Source organism: Bufo bufo, chromosome 2 (genome assembly GCF_905171765.1).
Source record: "Bufo bufo chromosome 2, aBufBuf1.1, whole genome shotgun sequence".
NCBI classification, from domain to species: Eukaryota; Metazoa; Chordata; class Amphibia; order Anura; family Bufonidae; genus Bufo; species Bufo bufo.
Window position 1 is genome coordinate 487004021 of NC_053390.1, and position 20861 is coordinate 487024881.

Genomic DNA, 20861 nt, shown 5'->3' on the forward strand with positions numbered 1-20861 from the left:
GGCCGACTTCAAAATGGCCGCCATGGTCACCACCCATCTTGAAAAGTTTCCCCCCTCACATATACTAATGTGCCACAAACAGGAAGTTAATATCACCAACCAATCCCATTTTATTAAGGTGTATCCATATAAGTAGCCCACCCTGTACATTCCTGAACTTTAAGGGTTACATAGCATCATAAATAAATATAATGCTATGCGACCCTGGCAGTGCTGCAAGTTCACAACGGGTGCTACGCTGCGAGTGTGGAGCGTGACACTCGTTTGTGTGAAACCAGCCTATGTCTTTCATAGCCCACTAGGTCAATATTTTCATGGCAGTGGCGAGGCAGCAACAAAGCCAGGTCCTTTTGACACCTCTATGTCTGTTTTTGCGGTTCCCACACAAGACGCTTATCCGCCTCCTCCACATCTTCCTTAATGGACATCCTCCCGTCCCCAACAGAAGCAGAGCAGAGTGTCTGTCTCACTCTCCTTTCGTCCTGCCATATATGTAAAGTGAAGCGTTGCCATGCTGTGTTAGAGCTGATCATCTAGAGCGAGAGTAGCCACAAGCAGCCAACATGATTTTGTCATGCCCTAGGCCACCTCAGCAGGGAGCATGAGTTGTTTTGATGTTGAGCAGTGAGAACTCCTCACAGACACTCGTTGCAGACTCAGGCCATTTCAAGACTCCACCAGATTTGTCAGTAGGGACAATTGCAGCATCAACAGTGTCATCCCTGTTATATTTATCTTAGAGCAGACGCTCCTACTGATACAGCACGATACGTTGGAAGAAGAACAGCTTACACATCATGCTGGCCACCCTCTGCTGTTGGGGACCCACATGGAGAAAGCTCTCTGGAGGAGGAAGTGGAGGATGAGAAGCAACCACTTGAGGAAGAGGAGGAGGAATAAATGGTGAAGTAAGAGCAAGATACTGATGATGACACCACTCATCTCCAGAAAGAACGGATTCCTTGGATGTGCTGACTAGAATGGCAAGCTGTACAGTCGTGGCAAAAAGTTTTGAGAATGACACAAATATTAGTTTTCCCAAAGTTTGCTGCTAAACTGCTTTTAGATCTTTGTTTCTGTGATGTAGTGAAATATAATTACACGCACTTCATACATTTCAAAGGCTTTTATCGACAATTACATAACATTTATGCAAAGAGTCAGTATTTGCAGTGTTGGCCCTTCTTTTTCAGGACCTCTGCAATTCGACTGGGCATGCTCTCAATCAACTTCTGGGCCAATTCCTGACTGATAGCAACCCATTCTTTCATAATCACTTCTTGGAGTTTGTCAGAATTAGTGGGTTTTTGTTTGTCCACCCGCCTCTTCAGGATTGACCACAAGTTCTCAATGGGATTAAGATCTGGGGAGTTTCCAGGCCATGGACTCAAAATGTCAACGTTTTGGTCCCCGAGCCACTTAGTTATCACTTTTGCCTTATGGCACGGTGCTCCATTGTGCTGGAAAATGCATTGTTCTTCACCAAACTGTTGTTGGATTGTTGGAAGAAGTTGCTGTTGGAGGGTGTTTTGGTACCATTCTTTATTACAGTGAATAGACTGTCACAATACAGTGAATAGACTGTCACCTAGCAACCATGCGTGAAAATCGCACCGCATCCGCACTTGCTTGCGGATGCTTGCGATTTTCACGCAACCCCATTCACTTCTATGGGGCCTGAGTTGCGTGAAAAACGCAGAATATAGAGCATGCTGCGATTTTCACGCAACGCACAAGTGATGCGTGAAAATCACCGCTCATGTAAACAGCCCCTTAGAAATGAATGGGTCGGTATTCAGTGCGGGTGCAATGCGTTCACCTCACGCATCGCATCCGCGCGGAATACTCACCCGTGTGAAAGGGGCCTTATATTGTGAGTTTTTCATGCAGCCCTAGCCCCATGAATGGGGCTTGCATGAAAAACTAAGGCATGCAATGCATTTTTCACTGGTGATTGCTAGGAGATGTGGAAACACTGAATGCAGGCGCAGGCAAAACTGATTTAAGCTATCAGTTTTTCCCTGAATGGACCCTGACTCATTACTTATCACCCATGTGAAATGAGCCTAAGGGCTCATGTACACAAACACATTTTTTTCCTGTTTACGCTTTTCTTTGCAGCCCCTATGCGGTACTATTTCCTTCAATCGGTCTGCAAAAGAGAATGGAACCTATTCTGTACGCATTGTGTTCGCATGGCCGTTCCGCAAAAAAATAGAACAGGGATAGGACTGTTCTATTGGGGGCTGGTTGTTCCGTTCCACAAAATTCAGAATGCACATGGCTGGAATCTGAGTTTTGCTGATCCAAAACATCCAATGGTCGTGTGCATGAGCCCTAAGGCAAAATTTTGCACACTTTTGCTGAACAAGCTGTTATTTCTTTTGACATTAACCCCTTTTAGAGCTCTGGTGGCTTCCTTAAACAGCTGATCGGTGGGAATGCCAAGTCTCGGACACCGCTGATAAGATGATGTCCTATGCTTAGGTTGGGTCTTCATTATCTTTACCTGAATAACCTCATTAATATTGCATAGAATGTTGCGGGAAGCTGAAAAAATCCAAATCCAAATGGGGTGGAATTGGAAAAATACTCAATTCTGACAAGTTTATGGGTTTTGTGACCTGTTACCTTCGTTCGCTGGGTCGGTACAATTACAACCATAAAAAAAAAAAAAAATATATATATATATATATATAATATAGTAATCACAGGTCGGCACTGCTGTATATGGTCACGGTGCACGAGTCTATGGGATGGCGTCCCAATGTAGAATCAATAAAGAAGACCGGCACTCGCTGTGAATAATCTTCGTATTCAATACGAAGATTATCCACAGCGAGTGCCGGTCTTCTTTATTGATTTTATATATATATATATATATACACAGTATATATAGTGTGTGTGTTTTAATACCGAAAAAATAAAACTTCTAACCCCAAAACCTTTTATAAAGTTACGTCTATGGAGCTGTGTGAGCGCTAATTTTTTGTGGGTGTAGTTTTTATTGATTCCAATTTGGAGTGTGTATGATATTTTGATCACAAAGTGTTAAAAAAAAAATGGCGAATCGGCCATTTATTTATTTATTTTCATTATACCGTTGAACGTACAGGATCAGTCCATTTTATATTTTAATAATTTGGCATTTGCGGTGATGCCTGCGATATTTATATTTTTGTTCATTTTTATTTTAATTATGAGGAAATGGGAGATTTGCATTTTTATATTTCTAAAAATGTTTTACTGTATGTCACTTTTTTATGTTTCTTCTTTATATTGCTATGAATTGCCATTGCAATTCATTGCAGATTTGCTATTTTCTTGGTAAAATCCTTGATTTTGTCAGAGACCAGGGCTTTTAAATACAGGCAATGGCTCCCCTGATTGCTGCACAGGGAGATGTTCAAGCCCCGGAAGCAAAGCACTCCCATGAAAAGCTGCCATAGATGCCTTGGTCACAATTAACCAACAGCATCCGAGGGGTTAAATGTCTACACTAAGGATTATGGCCAATTTCAGACATTAGACTTGGGTGTCTGCTGTTTAAAGCAGTAGAAACCTGGCAACCATGGCGCACACTGCACTTGCGGGAAAACGCACAATATAGAGCTTGCTGCAATTTTCACGCAACGCACAAGTGATGCGTGAAAATCACCGCTCGTGTGCACAGCCCCATAGAAATGAATGGATCAGGATTCAGTGCGGGTCACATCACGCATTGCACCCACGCTGAATACTCGCCCATGTGAAAGGGGCCTAACTGTACTATTTTTATGCATATGGGTCCCCCGGTTACTGCACAATTTTAACTTTGATGATATGCAAATTAGCCTCCTGCTCCAGAGACTCCGTTCTCCCACCTCACATCACGTCCTGCCATCCTTGATTGACAGGGCCAGCGTTCGTCTTCTCCTGACGGCCCTGTGTGCTGGATAAATCTTGCACCTGTGCAGTCCCAAAGAGGAAGTTCCTCTTTTATCATTCTATTTTATTATAATATGATATCTTTAATTTTACCATCAATCTATCAAATGGACCATTTTCTTTTCCCACATGGACACAGTTTGGCGCCTTCTGCACAAGGGTATATATATTCAAAATCCATATATTGTTTTGCATGCAATCCTGACCTGAGGAAGGGGACCTGCTGATCCCCAAAATGCATTGTATTTTGTTTGCATTTAATTTAACTAAGAAAATAAAAGAAGATCCTTTCCTTTGCCGGTTGTTTATGGTTTCTTGCGAGAAAAGGTGAACAAATCTGAAGCTGTACTTGTCCTTTTGGGAGTTTGGGCACCTCTGCCTCAAGGCAATCCACCATGGCAGCATACCTGACAACTAGGATTTGCATTTAAACAAGCCTACAATAGCATTGTGCCTGTTCCAGCACAACCATATAAGGCTACTTTCACACTGGCGTTTCTGGGTCCGCTTGTGAGATCCATTTCAGGGCTCTCACAAGCAGCCCAAAACGGATCAGTTTAGCCCCAATGCATTCTTAATGGATAAGGATCCGTTCAAAATGCATCAGTTTGCCTCCGTTCAGCCTCCATTCCACTCTGGAGGCGGACACCAAAACGCTGCTTGCAGTGTTTTGATGTCCGCCTGACGATGCAGAGCCAAACGGATCCGTCCTGACTTACAATGTAAGTCAATGGGGACAGATCTGTTTTCACTGACACAATATGGTGCAATTGAAAATGGATCCGCCTCCCATTGACTTTCAGTGTAAGTCAAAACGGATCAGTTTGCATTATCATGAACAATGCATAATTCTCCTTATAGTGCAAAAACTGCGCCCTTATAATGGGCGCTAGTACAAAAAAAATACACTCTAAGGGTACAGAGGGACAGGGAAGGGAGACGTCTCTCCTGTACCCCTCCGCAGCATCCAACTGTATCGCCTTTCTGAGGACAGCGATACAGTTAAATATAGAGAGATGACCGCTACCACGATGGAAGCGCTCATTTCCCTTGGCCTTGCCACCGCCCCCCAATTATCTTCGCGCTCGCGCCACCTGCCCCGCCCATTCTTTTCTCTAGAACAGGCACTGAAAGTGAATGAGAGTGCATTGCACATGTGCGGTGTGCTCTACCTTCATTTCTATGGGTGCTCTCAATAAAAGACAGTGTTTAAAAGGTTTCTAATATAACAGTGCAGTGTTACACAACAGTCATGCGTTTACTCATGGATATATGTCAGTGTCACTCTGACATATGCCATTGTTGTTGCATTCAAAAACCTAAAAGGGGATGGAGGAAAGTGAGAGAGCAAAAATGTCTTCGAAGACCTCAGAGTGTCAAATACCAATTTTTTAGCCAATTGGAGCATAGGGGTTTACACCTCAGTAAAGTTTTGATCCTTTTTTTGTTCCACACTGTGATGTATCTTATTTGTTTCATATACATATATATATATAATATATATTTTTTTTTTTTTACTTGTGATCTAATAAAAAGCTTATAAGATTAAAGTGGTTGGGTTGTCCAGTTTTATAGCAGACAACAACTGGGATCCCACTTAGTGCCCCTGAACATAAAAGCCTCACTCCCCAGTCCATGGTCCCACCACTCCTCTGTTACTGGCCGCTTCTCGGCGCCATAGGACCAGGAGGTGGCTTGGTCCTGTGACTGTTGTGGCTATTCACAGGTCTCTGTGGCTTGAACGGTACATTACAGATGTGTCAGTGGGACCACGGATTGGTGAGCGTGATTATATATTTTTTTGTACAGGGACATAGGTTAGGACCCCAGGGGTCGTTGGTTCCAATGCTAAACAAAAGGGGCAGAATGGCCATGGACCCTACAGGAAAATATCCCAGTGAGCTGATGCCCAGGGGGTCGCCCAAGCCCTCCTCAAGGACACTAGTTGGGTCCATAGTGATCTGATGCTCTCCATATTAAAAACTGCTAGGAGCATCTGGTACTTAAGCACCTGGCTGGCAGAAAAAATTTCCCTCCTGCATTCAACTGCATTGCCGTCCTCGGGATTGTGATAGAGTTGAATGCTGCGGTGGGGGCGGCAGTATTTTGTGCTGCACTGTATGTTTGGTTCTGAACAGCCGTATTTTGCACTGCACTACAGTATTGCTGGCCCTGCCAACTCATATTGGTCCTACCTTCTGTCAATTTGGATCTGCCAACATGGGGCCACTTTTAGTTTTTAGGTTTTTCTAGGTCTATTTTAAAGGGGTATTCCCATCTTGGACATTGGTGGCATATTACTAGGATTTCCCCCCAATGTCTGATCTATGCAGGTCTCACCTCAGAGATCCGCACCTATACTTAGAACGGAGCCCACAAAGTGCAGAAGGACGAGCCACACATGCGCAGCTGCCCTCAATTCATTTCTATGGGACTGCCGAAAATAGCTGAGTTCTAGGCTATTTTCAGAAGTTCCATTAACCTAAATGGAAAGTGCACTGCCCAAGAGAAGCTACTCAGCTATTTTCATCGGTTTCCTAGAAATGAATCGAAGATGGCCGTACATATGCGGTGTGCCCTCCTGCACTTTTTGGCCTCCATTCTAAGTATAGGTGCATGCCCTCTATTTCCAATATGGGAATACCTCTTTAAGTTCACAGTCTGACCCCTTCTGGGCAACACCTTCAAAGGGGTATTTACATCTTAGAAATTGATCGAATAGCGCTAAGTTATGTAATCAAAGTCAGAGAGGTGTGTCCCACCCAGGGGCGTAGCTATTGGGGGTTCAGAGGTAGCAGTCGCTACTGGGCCCAGGAGCCTGAGGGGGCACAAAGACCCTTGTTCCTCATAAGAAGACACCAGTATTATAGAAAGCGCATGCTGGGAGGGCTCTGTTATAGATTTTGCATTGGGCCCCAGAATCTTCAAGATACAACTTTAGGCCCACCTCTGGGACCTGCTCCTATGTCCAGAATGGGTCCATTGAAGTGAAAGAGAGCACAAAACACATGCGCAATGTGCTCTCCATTCACTTTTATGGAAGTTCCTAAAATAGGAACTAGTTTTTAAAACCGTAGTGACTTGATAAAATGCTGTTTTTCAAAATATGATGGCATTATCACTACACTGTATTAAAAAATTGTGCCTCTTAGATAGACAGCACATATGGGCTACTTGTATTCACACTGTGTTTCTGCTTTTGTCCAGATACCCTTGTTGCAGTCTTAGAACGGGATACGTTAGGCATTCGTGAGATCAGACTCTTTAATGCAGTTGTACGCTGGTCTGATGCAGAGTGCCAGAGGCAGCAGCAGCCAATAACATCAGAAAACAAACGGAAAGCACTCGGCAAAGCATTATCACTTATCCGTTTCCCACTTATGACCATTGAAGAATTTGCAGCAGGTATCCTTCAGTGAACATCTTTGTATTGGTTGTGTGTGGAGGAACATGGGGTGTTGCCTTGTTTTATTGTTTTGCATTATTGATAGTGAACATTTTAACTTTAAGCTGGCCTGTTTCGGTGATCTAATTGTGTATTTATACACTTAAAGCTGCAACATTTCAGAGAAAACAGGTTTTTTAAATTGTCAGGCTTGGAAAGAAACATCCACTGGCCTTGTCTCTCCTTTTGGTTCTCTAAGCTGAGAAACCTACCCAGAGCAGAGACTCTTTTTGGCCGTTTTTCCCCTGGCACTTTTTAAGACTATACTTTCTCTGAACCACTGCAGCAATTCATTGCTCTTTTATGCTACATGAACTTACTGACAGGCTCCCTTTAAAATGAATTTTCATCTTTTATCATGTCATTTTTGGGTATAAAATTGTGGTGATTGATTTCTTAATATGCTCTATTTTTCTGATACAGTGCCGACAATCCTCTATATAGACATGGATTTCATCAGCCTGCCGAAAATGGGCCTCAATGTAAATTAAATATATTCTGCATGGCCACCTAAGCTAACAAAAAATAAAAAAATAAAAAAACACTGTGCCACCAAGTCTCATCACAAAATTATTATTGGAGTACTGCATGACTGAAAGATCACCAGCTGGTTATGTTTTAAATCTATGTATATGGTTGGGACTTGAAGCATTTTTTTCCAGAAAAAATGAGCTCTGACCACTATACAGATACACAGTTGAGTCACTTTATTATGACCATCCGCTAGTATCCAGAGTAACTGCTGTGTGCAGCAGAGTCAGCAGCTAGACATGCTGGGAGTGACGCAGTAAGGTCCTTATAGGTTGCTACGGGTATCTGGACCCATTCTGACTGCAGTGAATCCCACACCTACTGAAGGGTGAGTGGGGATGTTCCATAGGGCGAGCACGACGAGTGAGGTTGTCCCACAGATGCTCAGTTGGGTTAAAGTGAGGGGAATTAGGGGGCCAGGGTAGTACTTGGAAGTCTTGGTCATGGTCTTCCAACCAATCTCGGACATTTCCCATCCAACTCAGGGAAAACAGTCAGTATGTTTGTATGGGTGTAAGGATGAATTTATGCCCGAATTGTTTAGAGTGCCTTCCACATGGACGAGTGGGCCCAGAAAATGCAACGAAAACATTCTCCAGATCATAACTCTGCCACCAGCAACAGTGTTTTTATAGCAATGGTTGTAGGGTCTTCATTCTCTAATTTATCTCAACCATGTTCATCCATTTATTGAAGCAAAAAACTTGACTTATCGGAGAAGACAACCCTTTGCCAATTAGCGTAAGTTCATTTCTGATACTGCTGCCAAAATTAAAGGGAACCTGTCACATTGAAAATGGTGTTTGAGTGGCAGGCAGAATGTTATGGAGCAAGAGATGGTGAGCAGACTGATTGAGGAGGCGATCCTATCAGTGATTGACAGTCTGCCATCTATGACTGTGTATACAGAGAAATCTGTCAGTTACTGATGGGATCAACCAAAGCCCAGAATGAGCAGACATTTATATGTATAAAATACAAGTTTTACTGAATCTTTTCCCATAAAACTGTAATAACCCGCTCAACTCCTCCTGCTCTATAACATGCTGCCTGCAGCCTACATCATATTTTCATGGTGGCAGGTTCCCTTTAAAGCCTTTACTGATGATGCAGCTAAACAGAGGTGCAGTGACCATCTTTCTGCTTCAGAACCCCATATGCACTGGGATTAGCTCAACTGCTGTTTAGACACACACGTCTGGTAACTCCATGGTTCACTTTGGCGGTGACCTGCTCCCCTGTAGCATGTCGGTCCACCCTCATAACCAACATTTACCTCTCACATCAATGACATGTTGTGCTCCACAGTTTCCACTTTTACCACAGCAGCATGCGAGCAGTTCACAGTCCACCCTTGGCCCGAAAGCCAGCAATTGTCCCATTTTGCAGCTCTGATAAACCACCCCTTTTACTCATGCAGCTTCCTTAATGAGCTATAGGAAGCCAATGTTGAAAGTAGTAAGTGTTCATAATAATGTGACTTGACTGTGTATATAAAATAATCCACATACAATTTTAAACCTGTTCAAGTAGATATTCACTTTAAAATGATTTTGATGTCAGAAAATAACCTATTGTTTAAATCAAGTTTTTATGTTTAAGGTGTTAATCCGAGAACCCAAAAAATTTGCTAAGCTGAATAAAGTAGCTGTTATGAAATTAGACAAGAAGCATTGCTCCACTATTCCATCCCCTGCTGTCCCAGTGCAACTACTTTGGTGCTCCTGGCAATCGTTGTTTTCTATAGTACAAAGATCACACACCAGATACCCCACATGACTACTGCAGACAATTACTAGCCTCAGGCATATCTCCGCTGCAGGCCATTTGGGTACCTCATTGCTGCAAGGCTGTCTTATTTGAATTACAGTCTGATTGAATAGGTGAGTAATGCTTCTTTTCTTACTACATTATCTGCCTTAATCTAAATTTTCTAGCTACAGTTTTTGGTGTATCAGAAAACCCTTTTAAACATTTTTGAATTTTTTATGGTTTTTTTTTCATTTCATCACTTAATAAACTAATAATGCTGAATGTTTGCATTTTTCACAATGGCCACATATATAAGACTGACACTTCCTGTTCTGTATAGAGAGATCTTCGGTAGTAATTTTATTATCTCAGGCAGAAATGAAAGTTGACAACTACATATAGGTGACATAAGATCTACCATTGAAAATAGGTGATTGTCACTTCACTTGTCCTCCCTCTGCCAGCTCAATAACTTCTGCATAGGACATGCTCAGAAAACTCTCCCAAGGAAGTCATTTTCAAAGACGAATTTTCCATGTCCATACGGCTTCAAGTAAAACTCTGAAATCCTGTTAACAGAGCAGAGTATAAGATGACTGCCCCCATAATAGTGTACAAAACATAAAAATGTAAAACTGTACTAGGGAAAAATATATTTTTTAATTGCAGTACAACACAGTATGTATCATACTAGGGATCGACCGATTATCGGTTTTACCGATATTATCGGCCGATATTCAGGATTTTGAACGTTATTGGTATTGGCATCTATTTTTCCGATATACCGATAACGTATGGGGAACAAGGATCGTGTTACTGACAGCACTCTGTGTTCCCTCAGCAGCACAGGGGAGAAGGAAGCAGTGTCTCCCTCCCCCCCTGTGCCGCTGCTGCCGCTGCCACCAATGAGAGGAGGGAGGACAAGAGGAGGGGAGGGGCTGTGGCCACTGCGCCACCAATGAAGATAACTCCCTCATGAATTCATATTCAGGAGGCGGGAGCTGGCTGCAGAATCACATAGCCGGCTCCCGACCTCTATGACAAGTAGCTGCGATCCGCGGTAGTTAACCGCTCAGGTGCCGCACCTGAGGGGTTAACTGCCGCGCATCGCAGCTACCGCTCATAGAGGTCGGGAGCCGGCTATGTGATTCTGCAGCCAGCTCCCGCCTCCTGTATATGAATTAATGAGAGAGTTATCTTCATTAGTGGCGCAGTGCGCCCCCCCCCCAAACCCCAGTATTAATCATTGGTGGCGCAGTGTGCCCACCCCCCCAAGCCGAGTATTAAAGACATTGGTGACGCAGTGCGCCCCCCCAACCCCAGTATTAAAGACATTGGTGGCGCAGTGCGGCCCCCCCCACCCAAGCCCAGTATTAAAGACATTGGTGACGCAGTGCGCCCCCCAACCCCTGTATTAAAGACATTGGTGGCGCAGTGCAGCCCCCCACCCAAACCCCCCAGTATTAATCATTGGTGGCAGTGGCCACAGGGTCGCCTCTCCCCTCCTCCTCGGTGGCAGAGCCTGGGGCTCCGATCAGTTACCATGGCAGCCAGGACGCTACTGAAACCCTGACTGCCATGGTAATCTCCATGCTGCTGTGTGCACAAAGCACAGGGCAGCAAGGAGAGTGTGAGGTCCAATTCACCCTGATAGAGATCTATCAGGGTGAATAGGACAAGGGTTCTAGTCGCTAAGGGGGCTAAAAGTTTGTAAAAAAAAAAATAATAATTATAAAAATTATTAAGTATAAATGAAAAAGAAAGATTTACAAAAAAAAAAACTACACGTTAACAATAAACATATTCATTTTCAGCAGATTTTTTTTTTCAAAAATGAAAATTCACAGAATATCGGTATAAATGATCAGCCTGAAAGTTCACAGATTATCGGTATCGGCTCTAAAAAATCTATATCTGTCGATCCCTATATCATACTGTATTGGGAAAGGGATTAGACACCCAATAGAAGTCCCATAGTGGGACAAAAAAGTAAAAAAAAAAGTTTTACAAAAATGTTTCAAATAAAATTAAAATGCCCCTTTCCCACATCAAGCCACTACTGTAGTTGCCTGCACATTAATTTCTGCAAAATTCCTGTGGTGTAAAAATTCTCACTTCACCCCATATATAAATAAATACCTTGATGGGTGGAGTTTCCAAAATGGGTTCACTTCTCAGGGGTTCCATTTACAGTATTATTTCACTCCAGAGCCTCTACAGTTGTTTGCACAAGCTGTGTAAATCACCACATTGTGCCTTAAATGTGTATAGTGCTCTTTCACTCCTGAGGCCTCTTATATGTTTAGGCAAAAAAATTAAGCCTCATGTTGGATGTTGTTAAAACCAGAAAACACAGCATAGTAATAAGAGGGCATACTTGTCACATTAGTACACGATAGGCACAACATATTGGGCACTAAAATGGCATATTGGTAGAAATATAATAAATTTCGCTTTGCACCATCTGCTGTGCATTAACTTTTGCAAAACACCTGTGTGGTAAAAATGTTCACTCCAGCCCTTATTAAATACCTTGAGGGGTGTAGTTTACAAAATGGAGTGACATCACAGGGTTCCATTTATTATTTCATCCTGGAGCCCCTACAGTTAAGTCAGCACAAGATGTGTAATTCACCACATTGGGCACAAATAAGCATTGTGCGTTTTTACTCCTGAGCCTTGTCGTATGTCCGGGCAAAAAATGAGGGACACCTTGGGTGTTTGTAAAACCTGGAAGCACAGTGTAATAATAAGAGGGCTTGCTTTTCATACTGACATACACTGGGCATAACATATCGTTTTAAAAATTGCAATTTTCACATTGCAGTGAATAATTTTTTTCAAAACATCTGTTTTGTCAAAATGATCACTACACTCCTTGGTAAATTCTGTGAAGGATGTGGTTTCCAAAATGGGGTCACTTCTTGAGGGTTTATTTTTCTTTATTTAACCTCAGAGCCTCCGACGTTGTCAGCTAGTGCTTTGTAAATTTGCTTAAACTAGGCCTAAAATGCACATGGTACTCTTTCCTTTCTGAACCCTGCAGTGTGCCCAAAAAGCAGTTTACGACAACATATTTGAGTGTTGCCAGTTTGAGGAGAAAATGGGTAACAAATTTTTGTAATTTTTCATTTTCACAGCTGTTTCTAAATTCTATGAAATGCCAGTGGGGGTCAAATCACTAACTACACCCCTCATTAAATTCCTTGAAGTTTGTAGTTTCTAAAAAGGGATCACTTTTTGAGGGTTTCCACTCTAAGGTTCCTCAAGGTCTCTTCAAATGAGACATGACACTCAAAAACCATTTCAGCCAAATCTGCCCTCCAAAAACCATCTGGCACTCATTCCCTTTTGAGCCCTGAGGTGTCTCTGTACACCATTTTATGAACGCATATAGGGTGTTGCCAGATTCAGGAGAAATTGTGCAACAAATTATGTGGTGCTTTTTCTCCTGTGACCTCTTGTGCAAATGAAAAATCTGGGGCTAAACTAACATTTTATTGGAAAAGATTTAATTTTGAATTTTCACATTCAAGTGTTTCTAAATTCTATGAAACACCTGTGGAATGAAAGCACTAACTACACCCCTCAATACATTATTTGAAGGGTGTTGCTTTAAAAACTGTCAAGGTTTGAGGGTTTCCACTGTAGGGGTACCTTAGGGTCTCTTCAATTGAGACATGGTTCCCCCAAAACCATTCCAGCAAAATCTGCCCTCCAAAAGCTACAGTATATGACACTCCTTCCCTTCTAAGCCCGGAGCTGTTTCTGTACAGTAGTGTGACCACGTATAGGTTGTTTCCCGATTTAGGAGAAAATACGTATCAAATTGTGGAGTGCTTTTTCTCCTGTTGCCCCTTGCTAAAAATGAAAAAATCGGGGGCTAAAGCAACATTTTATTGGAAAAACAATTTTTTTTTGTTTTTACAGCCAATTGTTTCTAAATTCTATGAAGCACCAACTACACCCTAAATAAACTCCTCATTTCACTGTAAGAGTACCTCAAGAACTTTATTGTGCCCAAAATCCATTCCAGCAAATTCTGCCCACCAAATACCACTTCTTCCCTTGCGGAAGGCCTATACAGCAGTTGATCACAACATATACGGTAGTTTAGTTTAACATAGTAACATAGTTTATATAAAGCTGAAAAAAAGACATCTGTCCATCTAGTTCAGACTGTTATGCTTCAAGTTTATCCTGTGAGGTAGAAGTCAATTTTCCTCAATTTAGGGGATAAAAGTTCCTTCCCGACTCCAATCAGGCAATCGGAATAACTTCCTGGATCAACAACCCATCTCTAGTAGCTATAACCTGTAATATGATTACACTCCAGAAATACATCCAGACCCCTCTTGAGCTCTTTTAGTGAATTCACAGTCACAGTCCTGGGGATAAATAGATGATGAGAGAGATCTCTGTACTGACCCCTGATATATTTATACATAGTTATTAGATCTCCCCGAGTCGTCTTTTTTTCTAAAGTGAATAACCCTAATTTTGAGCTTTCTGGGTACTGTAGTCCCCCCATTCCAGTTATTACTTTAGTTGCCCTCTCCAGCTTTGTATGTCTGTCTTGTGCACAGGAGCCCAGAAATGTACACAGTACTACATGTATTGTCTGTCTATTTATTTGTAAAGTGGCAGGAACATGTTCTCATCATGGGCATCTATGCCCCTTTTGTTGCAACCCATTATCTTATTGGCCTTGGCAGCAGCTGCCTGACACTGGTTTTTACAGCTTAGTTTGCTGTTCACTAAAATGCCTACATCCTTTTCCATGTCTGTGTTACCCAGTGTTTTACCATGTAATATGTACTGGTGACATATGCTTTTTTCCTGTTACACCGTGTGAAAATGGAAACCTTGGGGCTTATGCAACATTTTTTTGGAAGAAATGAAATTCTCATTTTGACAGGCAAATGTTTGTAAATTTTTGTGGAACATCTATAGGGTCAAAGTGCTTGGTACACCCTTTGATAAATTCCTTAAGTGGTGTAGTTTCCTAACTGGGGTCACTTTTTCGGGGTTTCCACTGTAGGTGTACCTCAGAGTCTCTTGAAATGTGAGATAGCACCCAAGAACCACTCCAGCAAAATCTGTCCTCCAAAAACCATATGGCGCTATTTTGAGCCATGCAGTGTGCCCATACAGCAGTTTACGACCATATAAATGAAGTGTTTCTGTAAACTGCTGAATCAGGGTAATAATATAGAGGTTTGTTTTTATGTAAACCCTTGCTGTGTTACAGAAAATGCTAAGAGGGGTCTCCAAAGCAGAGAACTATCTCGTTACCGCCACCTTGTGGAAGTGGCTCCTTGTGAATCAAAAATGTTACCAAGCTTTAGGGGGAAAAAAATTAAAATGGAAAATCTGCATAAAAATAGAATTTTTGAAATTTCACCCCTGTTATTCTTTAATTCTTCAGGAACACTAGGGTTAGCAGAGTTAGGCCTCATGCACACGACCGTATTTTTTCACGGTCCGCAAAACAGGGTTCCGTTGGTCCGTGATCCGTGACCGTTTTTTCGTCCGTGGGTCTTCCTTGATTTTTGGAGGATCCACGGACATGAAAAAAAAGTCGTTTTGGTGTCCGCCTGGCCGTGCGGAGCCAAACGGATCCGTCCTGAATTACAATGCAAGTCAGTGGGGACGGATCCGTTTGACGTTGACACAATATGGTGCAATTTCAAACGGATCCGTCCCCCATTGACTTTCAATGTAAAGTCAGGAGTCCCTATTATACCATCAGATCGGAGTTTTCTCCAATCCGATGGTATATTTTAACTTGAAGCGTCCCCATCACCATGGGAACGCCTCTATGTTAGAATATACTGTCGGATATGAGTTAGATCGTGAAACTCATATCCGACAGTATATTCTAACACAGAGGCATTCCCATAGTGATGGGGACGCTTCTAGTTAGAATATACTACGAACTGTGTACATGACTGCCCCCTGCTGCCTGGCAGCACCCGATCTCTTACAGGGGGCTGTGATCCGCACAATTAACCCCTCAGGTGCTGCACCTGAGGAGTTAATTGTGCATATCATAGCCCCCTGTAAGAGATCAGGGGCTGCCAGGCAGCAGGGGGCAAACCCCCCTCCCTCCCCAGTTTGAATATCATTGGTGGCCAGTGTGCGCCCCCCCCTCCCTCCCTCTATTGTATTATCATTGGTGGCCAGTGTGCAGCCTCCCCCGACCCCCTCCCTCCCTCTATTGTAATATCATTGGTGGCCAGTGTGCGGCCTCCCCCCCCTTTATTGTATTATCATTGGTGGCCAGTGTGCGCCCCCCCCCGGCCCCCACTCCCTCCCTCCCTCTATTGTAATATCATTGGTGGCCAGTGTGCGGCCTCCCCTCTCCCCCCCCCCCCCTTCCGATCATTGGTGGCAGTGGAGAGTTCCGATCGGAGTCCCAGTTTAATCGCTGGGGCTCCGATCGGTAACCATGGCAACCAGGACGCTACTGCAGGCCTGGTTGCCATGGTTACTTAGCAATATTACAATATTAGAAGCATCATACTTACCTGCTGCGCTGTCTGTGACCGGCCGGGAGCTCCTCCTACTGGTAAGTGACAGGTCTGTGCGGCGCATTGCTTAATGATCTGTCACTTACCAGTAAGGATGAGCTCCCGGCCGGTCACAGACAGCGCAGCAGGTAAGTATGATGCTTCTAATATTGTAATATTGCTAAGTAACCATGGCAACCAGGCCTGCAGTAGCGTCCTGGTTGCCATGGTTACCGATCGGAGCCCCAGAGCGATTAAACTGGGACTCCGATCGGAACCCTCCGCTGCCACCAATGATCGGGGGAAGGAGGGGGGGAGAGGGGAGGCCACACACTGGCCACCAATGATATTAATACAATAGAGGGGGGCCGGGGGGGGGCGCACACTGGCCACCAATGATAATACAATAGAGGGAGGCCGCACACTGGCCACCAATGATAATACAATAAAGGGGGGGGAGGCCGCACACTGGCCACCAATGATATTACAATAGAGGGAGGGAGGGGGGCCGGGGGAGGCTGCACACTGGCCACCAATGATAATACAATAGAGGGAGGGAGGGGGGGGGGCGCACACTGGCCACCAATGATATTCAAACTGGGGAGGGAGGGGGGTTTGCCCCCTGCTGCCTGGCAGCCCCTGATCTCTTACAGGGGGCTATGATATGCACAATTAACTCCTCAGGTGCAGCACCTGAGGGGTTAATTGTGCGGATCACAGCCCCCTGTAAGAGATCGGGTGCTGCCAGGCAGCAGGGGGCAGTCATGTACACAGTTCGTAGTATATTCTAACTAGAAGCGTCCCCATCACTATGGGAACACCTTTGTGTTAGAATATACTGTCGGATATGAGTTTTCACGAAGTGAAAACTCATCTCTGAAAAAGCTTTTATGCAGTCGGATCTTCGGATCCGTCTGTATGAAAGTAACCTACGGACGCGGATGCCAATCTTGTGTGCATCCGTGTTCTTTCACGGACCCATTGACTTGAATGGGTCCGTGAACCGTTGTCCGTCAAAAAAATAGGACAGGTCATATTTTTTTGACGGACAGGAAACCCGGATCACGGATGCGGCTGCAAAACGGTGCATTTACCGATTTTTCCACGGACCCATTGAAAGTTAATGGGTCCGCAAAAAAAAACGGAAAACGGCACAACGGCCACGGATGCACACAACGGTCGTGTGCATGAGGCCTTAGTAAAATCAGTTTTGAATAATTTGAGGGGTCATTTATGGGTGATTTCTTTTATGTAAGCCCCTCAGTCACAATAACTGAATTGGTCCTTTTAAAAAGTCGCTTTTGGAATTTTGTTTTGAAAAATTGCTTCTAAAATTCTAAGCCTTCTAACGTTTAAAAAAATAAAGTGATATTTACAAAATGATGCCAACATAAATTAGATGTATGGTGAATGTTAATTAAGAACAATTGTTTTGAGGTATCACTATCAGTCTTAAAAGCAGAGAAATTTAAAAAATAGATCTTTCAAAATGTTCTGTAAATTTGGGATTTTTTTTTATAAATAAAGTGTAATAAAGTTAAAACATAATTAATCAAAATTACCTCTAACGTGAACTACAATGTGTCATGAAAAAAACTATCTTAGAATGGCCTGGATAAGAAAAAGCTTTCCAAAGTTATTACCACATAAAGTGACACATCAGATTTGCAAAAAGAACCTTTGTGCTGCAATCTGCAACAAATATACAATAAAAAGTGGTATATCTGTTTGTAAATGACCAAGATAGTACTTTTATTAAAGGGGTTGTCCCACGAAAAACTTTTTTCAAACCAGCACCTGGATCAGAATATTTTTGTAATTGCATGTAGTAAAAAAAACTTTGTATAGCCGCTCAGTTATTCACTGAAATCTATCTGTATAGGGCCAACTTCTGTATACCCTTTTTCAAAATTCTTTATCTAGCTCACTGAGATGGAAGCACATGCTCGGTTCCATCCTTCAGCTGCAGCAGAAAAGACACCCACTCCCCCAAAGCTGCCAGCTTGAAATAACTCTAGCAGAGCAATTGGACCAATAAATGGGAGCTCTGTGGATCTATTTGAGTTACAGGGCTGGCTCTAAACTTGTTAGAAATAAATTGTCATGTACTGTAAGGGTGCTTTCACACTTGCGGCAGGACGGATCCGACAGGCTGTTCACCCTGTCGGATCCGACTATAATGGGGACGGGGGCGGAGCTGCGGCGCAGCACGGCAGTGCACAGCGAAACTAAAATTCGGGACTAAAATTCCTGCATGTCCGACTTTTTAGTCTGGCGTCCTCTCACCGCAAACTGCCGTACTGCGCCGGAGCTCCGCCCCCGTCCCCATTATAGTCAATAGGGATGGAGCGGCGGCACAGCGAAATAGCGGAAGGATGGATCCGACAGGGTGAACAGCCTGTCGGATCTGTCCTGCCGCAAGTGTGAAAGTAGCCTAAGATACGTAATTTATTTTTTATTTATTATAATTCATAAGATAACCCCTTTAATTCAGCCAGCATTTCATAGTAAATTCTGGCCAACATTTTAGTCCTTCCCGAACCTTAATCATGGCCTTAGAGAATGGAGAGCTGCATGCTCCACATGGCGGAATGCTGCTGGAGGATGTGCACATCCTACTACTTATTTCACACATTATTGGAGTACTGAATTTACTTCATTCAAGATGTGCAAAATTAAGCAGGGTCAGGAAGATTAAAAATGGGCAGGTCTTGACCTCTTCCCGACCAGCGTTGTACCTGTATAGTGCTGCGGGACACGACTTGCCGCTCAGCAATGTATATGTCTGGTAGGTGCAGGAGCTGCCCCCCTCCCCCCATCAATCAGCAGCAGGTGTCCTGCTGTTCCTGACAACTGTGCCTCTGCTGTATACACCAGCAACCGTGAATGCACCGATACTGGCGCATTAACCCCTTCTGTGTCGTGGTCAGCACTGACTGTGGCATGTACGGGGTGTGAGGAGGGTACCAGCACTCTCTCTGGTATTTAGTGATCAAATAGTCCTATGTACCCCAAAATGGTACCAATGAAAACGCCACCTCATCCCACAAAAAATGAGCCCCCACATAAGACAATCGTGCAAAAAATGAAAAAATTATGGCCATTCAGAAACATGATTTTTCTTTATAAAAATGCTTTGTTTAAGGACTCATGCACACACATACGTGGACCACGGTCCATGAAAACCAGTCTTGCTGAGTGCTGCTGCCGCTGTACAGTAATACACTCGTATAGATCATAAGAGTGTAATACTGTACAGTGGCGGCAGCACGAAGCGCACGGCATCATAGCAACCAATGACGCCGTGCGCTCTTCCACTCAACAGGACAGCAGGCCAGGTTTTCACGGACTGTGGTCCACGTATGTGTGCATGAGGCCTAAAAGTGGTAAAACATAAAAATATATACTTTATATAATCATCATACTGACAATCAGAATAAAGATAACATGTCATTTTTCCAACACAGTTTATGCCACAATAACTAAACCCGAAAACCAATGGCATAATTATTGCATTTCTTTATCCTGCTTCCCAAAAAGCAAAATAAAAAGTGATCTAAAAGTTGTATGTGCCCCAAAATAGAACCGATAATGATGGCAACTCATCCTGCAAAAAATAAGTCCTCACATGTAGAAAAATGTATGTTTGTCAGAAAATAGCTGGTACCCCATGGATTGTTCCTGCAGCAATATGGTGCCCGTAAACCAATCCATCAAAATCTGTGCTGTAAAAGCCTTATGGTGCTTCTTCCCTTCTGAGTCCTGCAGTGTGCCCAAATGGCAGCTTACGACCACATATGGGATGTTGTCATATTTAGGAGAAAATGGGTAACAAATTTATGGGGTGCTTTTCTCCTGTTACAACATATGAAAATGAAAATTTTTTATGGAAGAAATTACATTTCCTATTTTCACAGCCAAGTGTTTCTAAATTCCATAAAAGTACAGTACACGCCTTACTAAATTTCTTGAGGGGTATGGTTTCCAAAATGCAGTCACTTTTTGGTGGTTTCCACTGTAGGGCGACCTCAGGGTCTCTTCAAAAACATGGCTTCCAAAAACCATTCCAATAAAATCTGCCCTCCAAAAACCAGATAGCGCTCCTTCCCTTCTGACCACTGCCTATGTGGCCTTAGAGCAGTATACGACCACATATGGGGTGTTTCAGTTTACAGAAACAAGGTTTACAGAATATGTGGTTTATTTTGCTGTTAACCCTTGCTGTGTTACAGGAAAAAATGGATTAACATAAAAAAAAACTGCAAAAAAATTATTTTGAAATAACACCTCCATTTTTCTTTAACTCTTGTTGAATGCCTCAAGGGTTAGAAAAGTTTGTAACATCAGTTTTTAATAATTTTAGGGGTGTAGTTTCCAAAATGGGGTCGTTTATTGGTGGTTTCTATTTTGTAAGCCCCTCAAAATCACTTTATAACTGAATTGGTTCTTAAAAAACGGTTTTGGAAATTTTCTTGAAAATTTTAAAAATTACTTCTAAAATTCTAAGCCTTCTAGTGTCCTTTAAAAAAAAAAAAGACTTTTACAGAATAATGCCAACATAAGCTAGACATATGAGGAATGTTGATTGATAACTATTTTATGAGGTAGTACTGTCTTAAAAGTAGAGAAATTCATATTTGAAAATTGAAGTTTTTTTCAAATTTTCTGAAATATTTTTTATTTATATTTTTTTT

At 42.9% G+C, this 20861-nt stretch overlaps 1 protein-coding gene across 2 annotated transcripts in view; it reads left to right on the plus strand.

Annotated features, from left to right (window-relative positions):
• BTBD2 (BTB domain containing 2) overlaps nucleotides 1-20861 on the plus strand; it is a 510757-nt gene that overhangs the window by 279291 nt on the left and 210605 nt on the right. The window contains exon 5 of one of the 2 annotated variants that reach the window (XM_040417770.1): nucleotides 7135-7332. The exons of the other annotated variant lie outside the window; for it this stretch is intronic. Coding sequence (XP_040273704.1) covers nucleotides 7135-7332 — 198 coding nt within the window. The remainder of the gene's footprint in view (nucleotides 1-7134; nucleotides 7333-20861) is intronic. 2 annotated transcript variants of the gene reach the window in all.